Below are 13,004 nucleotides of genomic sequence, written 5' to 3'. Positions count from 1 at the left end.
TGCCGACCTCCTTCGCGACCGCCTCGAGCACCGCGCACACCGCCCTCTCCCCGTCGCTCCGCAGCCACCCGCCGAGCATCGCGCGCCCGCCCTCGCCCGTCGATGCGCGCCTGCTCCTCCGCGTCCGTGCGGACCTTGCCGCCCGCGAGGACGTTCCACGGCGCGAGCGCCATGCCCTCGTGCCGCGCCATTGGGATGATGTCCCGCTCGAACGTGCGCTCGAACACGTTCCACTCGCCCTCGTAGACGACGAAGGGCGTCTTGTGCGCCATGCGCGCGTACCGGTTCGCAGAGCTGACGATCCACGCGGGGGTGTCGGAGATCCCAAGGTAGAGGACCTTGCCGGACATCACCAGCTGGTGGAGGCCGTCCATGACCTCTTCGATCGGGGTCGTGTAGTCCCACTGGGGAGTCAAATTGTCAGTGAACGTGACGGAGGGGCGTGCACACCGAACTTGGGAGAGACGCACCCAGTGGACGTAGAGGAGGTCGATGTACGACGTGCGTAGCTTCTCGAGAGCCTCATCGACGGTGACGCGCATCGTCTTGAAGCTGTTGCCAGCCCAAGCCGTGTGCTGCTTAATGTCCGTCCGCCCGCGCTTGGCGTTCGTCGAGTACTGTAGGCCGTCAGTACGTCAGCCGTGTTCCCATGTGCAGAGGATACAACCCACCTTGGTAGCGATAACCATCTGCGTGCGGATCCCGCGCGTCTCCATCCACTCTCCGATGAACTGCTCAGACGTCTCGTCCTGGTAGTTCGATGCCGTGTCGATGAAGTTCCCGCCTGCCGCGTAGAACGCATCGAGGAGCTTGAACGAAGACTCCTTGTCCATCGCGCCCATCCCGAAGTCAGCCCACTTGTCGCCGATGCTCATCGCACCGAGCTGGAGGGGCGAGACGTGCAGGCCGCACGGGGCGAGGGGGCGGTGGCGGCCGAGGTTGGTCGCGGGGTGGGGAGGCTGGCCCAGGGGTTGGACATCGATGCTGAAGTGATGATGAAAGCTGAGATGGTAGTTGGGTGAGCTGTTGAAAGCGACAGGACGAACTTGAGCAATTTATACACGCAGACGATGCCCGATACCGGAAATTCCAGAGCAGCCGAGTGGGGGCCGAGCGTCGGTACGGGCGTGGCTAAGCTAGATCCTAGGATGCCGGAACTGCCAGATGGAGATATCGGTTTACCGAAATTCCATTGCGTCAAATAGCACACCTAATAGTCGCAGGGGCGGTGCTGGTCATCATGGTGGCATGCAAAGGTGACCGAATATACCAGTTTGGGTGCAAGAATTATGATAGTGCATTTCTGGTGTCATCGACCGTCAGGCTGTATCTGCACAAAGCGAGTGAGCGAGACGACAGGCTCGGGCGACACAGTAACACGTGCGACTACCCCTTCGCTAGTGTCTCCGAGATCAGTCATCTGGGCACCGACCGAGAGGAAGTGTGGGGTTCGCACACGCCAAGACTGGCTGCGGCAACTTGCCCCGACCATTCACAACGTGAACATTTCTTGAGCGGTGCGGACACCGAGAGCTAGAGAGTAAGGTTGATTAGTCGGGGAGCTTGCCGTGCGCACACGCACGTACCAAGGACACATTCGATAACAAGCTGTGATGGCGATTGTAAATACTTCAGCCTTGGAGCCTACAGTGGGTAGTTACCATGCTTCCTTGGACTCGGAGTCCATCATGATTTTGACGGCGCACGCGTGGAATGCCGCCCGAGGGATCCACTGGACTAGGTACTGCATATTCGTATTTCAACCCGCCGGGCACGGATGGTAGAATGCGAATCGTGCCAGCGTTCTCGCTCTGCTCTACTGCGGAGTCCTGTCATATATTCAATCGCTTACCGGAGGTTCGTGCCGAACGTTTTCGTATGTGTAAGTATGACGAAAAGCATGGCAACGGGAATCCTGCCTAGACCCTTTGTATCGTCGAAACGGCCTTATAGAACACATTATTTCGTCAATTCGCCCAGGCAGAGATTCTTGGGATGTAACAGGGCGTCGTCGCACTCCAGGTGACCTTTGGTCGACGATGAAGCGGCGCCCCGTCAGTGCACATCTAGTCAAAGCATTCGTTCAGCGCAGCTCGTGCGACTTGTGTACGCACCTCCATCTGAAACTCGCGCAGGAATTTGCATATGATTCATAAACACCGCGGAGACACTATGTTGATGAACGCCGCGGAGACACTGTTGGTGGGATCCATGGAACCACGGAGTATAGGAGAATGACGGATGCGTCAACAGAGGACATGAGGTTGGTGTACTCGCCATCTGATGTACCGACGCGACCCTATCTCTGCCCGCACCTCCCCGCGGAGATAGCAAAGCCATCCATCCCAGCGTCCAACCTCGTCGTATAACAGAAAGCCACTTTTTAGGGATGTCTGCGATGCTGCACGCGCAGTGCAGGTGGGGAAATGGGGAGGAGGGCAGCGCACAGGACATTCGAGAGGACATACTGATCAGATGACACGCAGGTGGACCCTCTAACTACAGCCATTTCCACACGAGAGCTAGCCTCTCGTTCGAGCGCATTCTTCATAGGAAACAGAGACAGGTTGTGTGGAAGCTGGGTGGGGACGAATCAGAGCCGTACCGGCATGGCGTCCGGCATAACATTGAGATGGTATTTGAGATGGGCTGAAGCTTGAACATGTTGCGCCTTGCACGAGGCATACGACGAGGGAAACGGTGTGCAGGGACGGCAGGGCTCTGAGTGTGATGGGCGGCGAATGAATGGGGCGAGATGATCATAGTATTGGTTGAGAGAGGCACCGTTTAGCGCTCTCCCTGTTACCACCCACCACCATCATCACGTCACCAGCGCACCGCAGGGATTCGAGACAATCGCCAGCACGAGCTGAGGAGCTGAGGAATATGAGCTCGGAAAGCAGCACATTTTCCCCAAATGCATGTATGCTCAGTTCCTGGCCAGCCAGTTGTCCTTCGACTTCCTGACGCGTGTCTGTCACCTTGCAGGTTGTACTTCTACTCTGGTCTTCAACTGTAGTACTAGAGAATGTAGACGAGAGTGATTGCACGTTGACCGCATTCAAGCTTCACCAACCGACCACCCAACATGCGAGATCGAGGCTGACCTTCGGTGCCCTCGGCGACTCTCATGCCAGCCAGGTGGTCAGCCCCGAGCAACTGTTCGCCTCCTCAGAGCGGAGTCTGAACGTGCCAGCCATAGACCCATATAACGTCCCCTCCCGCCGAACATCCTCTCTCTTCAGAACCACCACATTCGGTGAGCCTTCCCCTTCCCCTCGCCGCGCTATCGTCACTCATCCTCGCTTACAGCGGTGGGAGGTCTGGCTGTCCCTCCAAGGTACGTCTCCCATCGTCCCCTCCTACGCGCATCCTAACCCACCTCCCGCCACAGAGTGGCACGGCGGACTTCTCGGCAGGCGGCATGCGAACCTCCCCCGTAAGGGGAAGGGGGTACATATCCCAGACCCAACGCGTTGGGGCGACCCGACAGTCCGCGGGGTAGGTGGCGGCGTACGCGCCGGGTGGCCGGGCTCGTACGTGCTCGGGCGCGGGCTCGTCGCCGCTCGGTGTCGCGTCGCTACGCGGGGGACGGAGGTTGTGACTGTGCGTGCACTTTCTCTTTTTCTCTCCTTCCACGGTGTGCGAGACGCAGAGGCTGACAGTGTCAAGAGCTCGCAGACCTCCACCCCCGGGTTTCGGGGGCGTGACGTCTGTTGCGCTCCCCGATTCAAGAAGCCCCCGAGGAAGGGTCGGCCTCTGCTGCGTTTGCGGTTGGAGGCCGGTCCTGGCGCAGGCCTCTTCGTGGCCCTCGGGACTAGTACCGCTTCGTGCGGGAAGCCAACTGCGCCGAAGTTTCTGTAGGCGTACCGCTCTGTAAATAAACTCGAGGTGTGCTGGGGAGTTGTGTAATGGCGGCATGAAATTTCGACTACAACGCAACGTGTTATGGGTGCGAGGATCATACATGCGAGAATCGAACTACCAACGCTTTACAAAGACTCTAGAAGGGGAGAACACTAGTGCGCGTTCGGGCTGAGGGCCGGGGCAGTCGGCCAACGATCGAAATGACCAGCATACTTGTGAAAAAGCCGTAGTCGGACCCATCGCCCTACGACAGCAACAATCAGCATGAGAAGCTTTGACGATGCAGATCAAGGCGCACGAAGACATTGTACATTGTCCCCTTGTCGAAAGGCGAAGCAGTCTCAATCATCTTAATGTGCTCGTCCGAGAGCGCGATCGAGAGCGCCTTGATGTTGTCGTGCAGGTGCTTCACCTTGCGCCCGCCGATAACAGGAAATACGTAGGGGGTCTTCTGCATCACGTACGCAATCGCGACTGTGGTGGGTGACAGAACGCGTTAGTCTTCGCAAGAGCCCGTAGCGAAGACGGATTGCACTCACCGGCCTGAATCGAGTCGGTTCCGACATCCTTTGCGACTTCCTCCAGGACCTTCGCCACCGCCTTCTCGTGCTCGTTCCGCAACCACGGCCCAAACGACTCGCGCCCACCCTCGCCGCTGTCGATGCGCGCGTGCTCCTCCGCGTCCGTGCGGATCTTGCCGCCTGCGAGGACGTTCCACGGCGCGAGCGCCATGCCCTCGTGCCGCGCGAGCGGGATGATATCCCGCTCAAACGTGCGCTCAAACACGTTCCACTCGCCCTGGTAGACGACGAAGGGCGTCTTGTGCGCCATGCGCGCGTACCTGTTCGCGGAGCTGACGATCCACGCCGGCGTGTCGGAGATCCCGAGGTAGAGGACCTTGCCGGACATCACCAGCTGGTGGAGGCCGTCCATGACCTCCTCGATCGGGGTCGTGTAATCCCACTGTGCGTGATGGCTGTCAGCTACCATTCACGGTGATATGGTAGCCGTGAAACGAGAAGCGTACAAAGTGGACGTAGAGGATGTCGATGTAGGAGGTCCGTAGCTTCTCAAGCGCCTCGTCGATGGTGACGCGCATCGTCTTAAAGCTGTTGCCCGCCCAGGCCGTGTGCTGTTTGATGTCCGTCCGGCCGCGCTTTCCATTCATCGAGTACTGCAGACACCCGACGCGTCAGAAACGACACATGCGTACAGAGGGCACTCCGCTCACCTTCGTAGCGACGACCATTTGCGTGCGGATCCCGCGAGCCTCCATCCACTCCCCGATGAATTTCTCAGACGTTTCGTCTTGGTAGTTAGATGCGGTGTCAATGAAGTTCCCGCCGGCCTCGTAGAACGCGTCCAGGAGCTTGAAGCTCGACTCTTTGTCCATCGCGCCCATCCCGAACTCCGCCCACTTGTCGCCGATGCTCATCGCACCCAGCTGGAGGGGTGACACATGGAGACCGCAGGAAGGGGCGAGGGGGCGGTGGCGGCCGAGGTTTGTTGCTGGGGGAGGAGGTTGAGCAAAAGCGGCCATCTCGAGCGCAAAGAGGTGATTGGCAAGGCTGGTTGAAGGGAGTGGTAGATGTGGGTGAGGGAATCACCGTCTGACGAAGGATTCATATACTCACCTCGAGCGAGGCCGACGCTGACGATGCCATAGTGGCGAACTCTGTCGGTGCTCTCCCACTGACGGGCATGCACCGAGGCAAACCAGATGCCCGAGTCAAGAGCGCCAGCATTGTGCGGGAAGAGCTGCGTGGCAGGACAAATTCAGCCTCTTGTGTGACTGCCGGGCGACAGGACTTCCGTCAGCCCGAGGTCGAATGACCCGCTCACTCTTCCCTTGCTTCGGCGACCCGTTCGGTCTAGTGGGACAGGACGCCGTCCACGTCGCTGCGCACCGGTGACTTTCGAAATTCGGATGTCGTGAGCGTCGAGAAGAGAGAAAGGGGCCTGGGCCGCCTCAGATGTCGCCGGAGTTGCCGCGGGGTCGGCGGTTCGATTCCCCGACGAGGACTTTCGTTCTGGGAACGCACATACGAAACGCTTCATACCACGCATCGTTAGATATCACGACGTCTGATAGTACATGATGTCACAAAAAAATTCGAGTCATAAGAAATGGTGGAGAAGTAGCCACCAGAGGCTTCGGCGCAGTTGGCTTCCCGCACGAAGCGGTACTAGTCCCGAGGGCCACGAAGAGGCCTGCGCCAGGACCGGCCTCCAACCGCAAACGCAGCAGAGGCCGACCCTTCCTCGGGGGGCTTCTTGAATCGGGGAGCGCAACAGACGTCACGCCCCCGAAACCCGGGGGATGGAAGTCTGCAAGCTCTTAACGCGGTCAGCCTCTACGTCGAGTCGCACACCGTAGAAGGAGAGAGAAAGTGCACGCACAGTCACAACCTCCATCCCCCGCGTAGCGACGCGACACCGAGTGGCGACGAGCCCGCGCCCGAGCACGTACGAGCCCGGCCACCCGGCGCGTACGCCGCCACCTACCCCGCGGACCGTCGGGTCGCCCCAACGCGTCCGGGGGCATTAGTCTTTGACCACATTGCGCTTCCCCGTCCCTCGGGCAGCCGCCAGTCACCCGACGGCCCCCTCAAGCCCCGGACGCCGCACGAGGCGAACGACCAGGGCCGGTCCAGGTACTCTCGTCTCGGCGCACCCCATCGAGGCCCCCTCGGTCCCCTGTACCGACTCAAACGGAGGTCGACGTGCCGCCGCGCACTGACACCAGTGACGCGAGCGACCCGGACACGGTCCGCGCGGCAGGCAGGATTCTCTGAGGGCGAGTCGGGGCACATGGGTCTGGGATATGTACCCCCTTCCCCTTGCGGGGGAGGTTCGCATGCCGCCTGCCGAGAAGTCCGCCGTGCCACTCTGTGGCGGGAGGTGGGTTGGGATGGGCGTAGGAGAGGACGATGGGAGACGTACCTTCGAGGGACAGCCAGACCTCCCACCACTGTAAACGAGGATGAGCGACGATCGCGTGGTGAGGGGAAGGGGAAGGCTCACCGAATGTGGTGGTTCTGAAGAGAGAGGATGTTCGGCGGGAGAGGATGTTATATGGGTCTGGGGCTGGCATGTTCAGACTCCGCTCTGAGGAGGCGAACAGTTGCTCGGGGCTGACCACCTGGCTGGCATGAGAGTCGCCGAGGGCACCGAAGGTCAGCCTCAATCCCTCGTGTTGAAACCGGAAGTGGGCTGACCGTCAATACGCAGATCGCTGTATCCCTCCAGTCTTGCGTAAACTGCACTGGGTTTTGAGGCCCTGAGCTCTTCTCATGGCGCAGCGTCGGCGGTGGGGCAGAGCTTCGGTGACGGATGTATCAGGCATGGCGGGGATTACGGGAGTCGACACGTATGCATCGCCACCAGGTCTATTATACACGTGTGTACTCACCAGCACGTGGACATGTGTGTCCATGAACGAGTGTGGCTGGTATATTTCAACCAAGATATCCCGGGGGTTAGAAAGGCCTCAACGTTTATGAGACGCACTGGTCTGTAGAAAGCTTTGTTTTCATGATCGGCGAGAAGCCCCGCATGATCAGCGCTCCGGACTTGAGGGCAAACGGAAGTCGGCGGGGACGGAACTAGCCTGGCTAGTAGCTTTCACCAATGCTGCATGCGAGAGCGACGGTGACGGGTGATGCTTGCTGTTGTTTACAATGTAACTAGATCTAATGCACAGGATGGTAGGCGGAGACTACGACGTAAGTGTATACTAAATGGCGCGCAGAGTATGTACGATTCTCACCCACCCCTCTCCCTCATCAAACGTGCGCCCGGGACGGCGGAGGTCACGCGAACCCAGCCTTCTCGACGTGCCATCATGCGCCATGGTCGGAAGCACCCTGCGCCCCTCGTGGGCATATGCAACGCTCAGACGTTGTAGTATTCGAAGGCGGGGCTGCCAGGCTCTGCAGTCTCGATCAACATCTTGGAGAGCGTGCTCAGGTCGGTTGACTTGACGTCCTCCACCCGCAGAACCTCCGCGCCTTGAAGGCCGAGAGTCTTCTGGAGGTAGGGCAGGATCTCGTGAAGCACCTTCATCTCCGAGAACGGCACCGAGCGGTTGAACGCCGTCTGCGCACCGAACTGGGTCATGCGTTTCTGACGAGAACGAAAGAGCGTCAGTATCCGCGGCGCGGCCACACAGCACGGAATGGGTCGCACCTTGAACGCCTGGACGAACGGCATCGCGCGCTTGTCCTTGATGAACCCGCGCTGGGTGAGGAGCTCACGGACCTTGACGTCGTCGACCTTGTCGTGCTCCGACGAGTACGCGTCCTTGACGATCTGCACGCACGTCTCCTGCCAGTCGGGGAACGCGCTCGTGACGTAGATGCGTACGGCGCGCGGCTTCTTCGGGTCGTACGTCGCCTGCCCCTGCTTGCCCTTGCCCATCTTCTTCAGCAGCGAGAGCTCCGCGTCGCGCATGGTCTTGATCGTCCCGCGCATGTACATCGCCGAGTCGATGATCGTCTGGTCGACTGGCGTGGTGGGCTCTGGCCAGCGCGCGAGCTGCACCGACTTGGGCTCGTTGAGGACAGCAGTCCAGATGTGCTCGGCGAAATGCGGTGCGATGGGCGCGGCGAGGAGCGCAGCGGTGCGGACCCACCACTCTACAAGGTCGGCGTGCATGCCAACCTCAGAGGTGACCTCACGGTACCAGTCGCGGGTGGACTGAAGCTCGTAGAACCCGAACTTGAGCGCATCCTTGTAGTGCATGCTGTAATAGCGTCAGTACCCCGCGTGCTCGGCTGTGCGTGAAAGCACTCACTTGGCGTAATGTTCTTTGGTCTTGACGATCAGGTCGTTGATTTCGTGCTCGAACACGACGTCGTGGTAGTTCTTCTCGCCGGTGCGGAGCTTTGACTTCTCCTTGACCATTTCCTGCAACTCGCCGTTAGCTACATGCTCTTGCTATACGAACGCGTACCGCTTACGTCACACCATGCCATGAGGGTGTGCAGACGCAGGATGTTCGCGTTTGCCGTCTTCTCGTCGAAGTTAGCGTCTTCGATGCTGTCACCAGCGTCGGCGAGACACAGCCTCGTCGCGTCCGCGCCGAACTTTTCAATGCACTGGCGCATGGTCATCGAGTTGCCCTTGCTCTTCGACATCTTCTGGCCGTTAACCATCAAATGCCCGTTCGTGCGCATGCTCAGCGGCCACTTCTCTTCAGGGAAGAGCGCGGCGTGAATGTACACGCAGAACGTCAAGTGGTTCGGGATCAGGTCCTTGCCGGATGAACGGACGTCGAAGGGGTAGAAGTACTCGAACTCGTGCTTGAGCGCGTTGGCCTTCTCCTGGGGGATGGGCGCGTTCGCGCCTGGCCAGGGGCCATTATTGAGCACGTACTCCCAGACCTCGTCCGTCATCTGCCCGGCGGTGATGCCGAGGGGCCCAGGAGCGCTACCGTCGAGTTTACCTACGTTCAAGGATTAGACGACGCGCCCGTGTCGAGACGGAGGTGACTCACTATGCAGCAGGTGGGCGACAGTGTAATATGACATGTAAATGGTCGAGTCACTCAGACTCTCAACCAAGAACGTCGGGTCCCAAGGAATTTTCGAGCCGAGGCCGTAGCTGCGCGCACACGCCCACTTGTTCAGCCACGCGAGAACACCCTCGAAGGCATTGCGCGTCTCGACGTTGTACGTCTCCATGCGCGCGACAAGCCTGACGCGGACCGTCAGCGCAACCTCGAATGTCATATTTGCACGAGTACTCACTTCTCAGCTTGCGCTCTCCAGCTTTCCTCTCCGTAGTCCAAGTACCACTGATCCATGAGCGCGATGATACACTCGTCCGCGCTGCGCGAGACGATGAGACCTTCTGGCTCGGCGTATGCGAACGCGAGGCCGGCGTCGATGAGCTTCTCGCGTACGCGCGGCTTCGCATCCTGGACGGACATGCCCTTGAAGTCGCCGACGAGCATCGTACCGCTGTAGAAGCCCTCCTTGTACGCGATCTCCTTTGCCTCTGCAAGCTGCTTCGTGTCCTTTTGCGACTGGATCTTGAGCTGCTTGATCACCGCTGGCGCCGTCATCTCCCCGTACGTTGGTGTCGAAATCACCGGGACCGGGTCGATCGCCGCCCAAGACGGGTCGATTTTGTAGAACTCGGGCTTCTTCCGCAAGTCCGTCAGTGTCTGGAAGTCGTCGGGCGAGTCAGAGGGGACGGAGGTGACCACACCCGTGCCCTTTGTCGGGAGGACGTTCTCCATAGGCAGCACGTAGACCTCAGGGTTGATAGAGAACGGCGCCTTGATCTTGGCCCCAACGATGAGGGAGCCGTCGATCTCAGCGAGCTGGTCGATCTGTCCACGGGCGGGCATGATGCCCTGGAAGGCCATGTTGCGGGCGGCGCGGTACGTGCATACGTACGCCTCCTTGTCATTGATGGCGAAGACGCCGTACTTGATCTGGGTGCCCACGAAGCAGTTGGTCTGGCCATACCTTGGGACAGTGCGTTAGCTACGTTCCGTGTAAGAGCACGGTAGAAACTCACATGGTCTCTGGCCTCAGCGTCGCGGCCACAAGGTAAACCTTCCGACCACCAGCCTTCTCAGCTACGATCTTGCCGGCCTCCTCACTCCAGCTGATGACCTCCATTTTGATGCCAGTGTACTCCGTCGGACCAAGGGCCTCACCCTCAGAGCGATCGTGGTCCATGCATGGTTGGCCGTCCTTCGGACTATAAACCGTGTAGCGTTCGCCGAACTTGATTTTGCCGGCCTTGTGCAGCCTGTTCATCTGCCAGCGGACGAAGGAGTCGTAGTACGGGTTCGCGTCGGTGGTAATGAATGATCGTCGCCAGTCTATACGGGAACCGAAGAGCTTGTTGTCTTCCTAGTCGCGCCACGTCCCGCGCGTTCAGCCTCCGTGCGCACGCGAGCGAATGATAGTCGAAACACACTCACAATACAGATTGGCGGGTAGTACTTCACCCAGAAGTACGGATCCGCGAACTTCTTGATCTCCTCGCGCGGGACACCCATCGACTCCATGATCTGGAACTGGTATTGGAGGCCGGTGGCCTTGGCGGCGACCTTGCCCTTCTTCGCCTTGGGGTCTGCGGCGGAACTGCTGGCGGCAGGCTCCTCCTCGGGGACGAATCCCTCGAAGTTCTCTCCGAACATTTCAATCTCGCGCACGATCTTGTCCGCGGCAGCCTGACCAGCAGCGCATAAGTATGATTCCTCTCGCATGGGCATTTATGTCCCCCTTGTCAATGCGCGAAGGGAACCAGCGAAACTCACCTTGATCGGCATGCCCGTGACGTGGAATCCGTGCGGGAAGAGCACGCGCTTGCCCAGCATGCGCTGGAACCCCGCCGCGAACTCGATTTTGGAGATGGTGAACGCATGGCCGAGGTGCAGCGAGCCGTTCGTGTACGGGAACGGGAAGTTGCCGAACCACTTGGGGTGCTGCTCGCGGATCTGCGCGGGGGTGAGGCCCTCGAGGTCCACGGGCGACGGCGCGGCGACCTCGAAGAGCTTTTCGTCCGTCCAGCGCGCCTGGTACTTGCGCTCGAGCTCGCGGATCTCGTCGCGCTTCCCGGTCTGGGCGAGCTCGATGGTGTTGGCGGAGGCCGCGGCCGCGGCGGCTTGTGCGGCGGCGGAGGCCATGGTGCGCGTCGACGTCCGGAGGGTGCACAGGAGCGAGCGGGAGAGGAGGGCGGGGGAGGGAGCGCGTCCCAGGAGAGACGAGAAGGAGAGAATGGTGGCCGCCGTCCGGATAGAGCAAGATAAATATTGGTGTCGATGCTTCAGCAGAGGCAATCGATGCTCGAGTCAGATGCCACCGATAGAACAGGTCCCCTCCTCAGGTGTTCGGGGTCCTTCCGCCGGGCCGCCCGGAGGTGCACAAAGCTGCGATTCAATACGACTGGAGCCGTATCAAATAAGTAGCGTAGGCGGCTTGTCTCCCTCTAGCTACTATAGTGTCTAGAATTCATGTCGACAGAAGATGATGGTCGGAAGGAATACTACCCGTGTCATCATCTCAAAGAGTCTCTTTGATTGTACATGATATATTCCCGCGAGCAGACGGAAGGGACGATCAGCAAGTAAGCACGTGGTCGACGCGGGACAAGTACGTATGTAGTAAAGTGAGCACTGAGCAGGAGGGACTGTGATCATCATGGGAAGTATTGTGGCATGTGATTTGGAACCACTACTTAGGCGGTGACGAACGCTCTAGAGATCTGAGATACGCTTCGGTTCAACTTAAGGGAAAGCAGGGAGGGAGGTGCGTTGGCCTTGGAAGGCAAAGAGAGTGAGGAAGAGGATGCGACACGTACATATGTGCGATGATAGCAATGGGGACTGTCAGCGGTAGACCATGCGGCCGCCTGCGCACCAGCAAATTCAACGAATGAACGTTTGACGACTCGACGGAAGAGCGTGTTGCCCGGCCGCCTGATCGAAGACCACACGGATGTCAGCCCTGCTTCGCCCGCGGTGTTCAAGGTTTCATATGGAGCTGTGAAGTAGTGATAAGCTGACTTGTGAGTCCACCCTGTTCGAATACATTTCGGTCTGATAGTTTGTTCCGCGATTGCCATGAGAATGCTTCTTTGAAAAGATGTGTGAGACGCATTACAGCCGATCCGTTTGAACTCTGCGTGAAACTCTTCTTATGGGCAGTGGACTGACACGCTAGTGAGAAGAAGTTGTTTCTGCCTCTACGTCGTGGCAACCACCGACACCCGCGGACGAGCCTGAGTAGCTGGACGCTAGCACAAAACACTCACTCTTGTGACGCCCAAACGAACGACCGCCGACGCTGACATGAGGTATGCTCTAGGGTGGATATCATGCGAGGCGGGATCTGGCGGGATTGGCGGCTGCAGCCTGCCGGCCGTTTGCGTCTAGTGCGGAACGACGGAGGGCGTGTGACCAGTACGTCTGCGCAGAAGGAGATATCCGATTCGCCCGAAACTGCCCCTCTTGGGCAAATTCCCGTGCTTTCGCGGATGCGAGTGCGAGATTGTGGCAGGCACAATCATCTCCAAGGCCTGCACGATAGAACATGTGCCCATATATACCGAACCAGTCCAACGCACTTCGTCTCCCCTCCTCCGCCTTCCCCGAGCATCCCCAGACTTGCCCGCGG

The 13,004-nt window shown here is 59.3% G+C and overlaps 1 protein-coding gene across 1 annotated transcript; it reads right to left on the bottom strand.

The window, feature by feature from the left end:
- Nucleotides 1–4,019: 4,019 nt before the first annotated feature.
- On the bottom strand, nucleotides 4,020–5,407 carry BXZ73DRAFT_94462 (Aldo/keto reductase; the record flags this gene model as incomplete). The annotated part of the gene is made up of 5 exons (XM_048026721.1): nucleotides 4,020–4,079; nucleotides 4,166–4,341; nucleotides 4,407–4,830; nucleotides 4,895–5,041; nucleotides 5,099–5,407. 5 exons carry the CDS (start codon nucleotides 5,405–5,407, stop codon nucleotides 4,020–4,022), a joined length of 1,116 nt encoding a protein of 371 aa, XP_047870645.1.
- Between the last annotated feature and the right edge of the window lie 7,597 nt (nucleotides 5,408–13,004).

This window comes from Epithele typhae, assembly GCF_022376455.1.
Source record: "Epithele typhae strain CBS 203.58 chromosome Unknown BXZ73scaffold_358, whole genome shotgun sequence".
NCBI classification, from domain to species: Eukaryota; Fungi; Basidiomycota; class Agaricomycetes; order Polyporales; family Epitheliaceae; genus Epithele; species Epithele typhae.
Note: the sequence above shows the minus strand (reverse complement) of the source record. Positions and strands in the feature narration are given on the sequence as shown.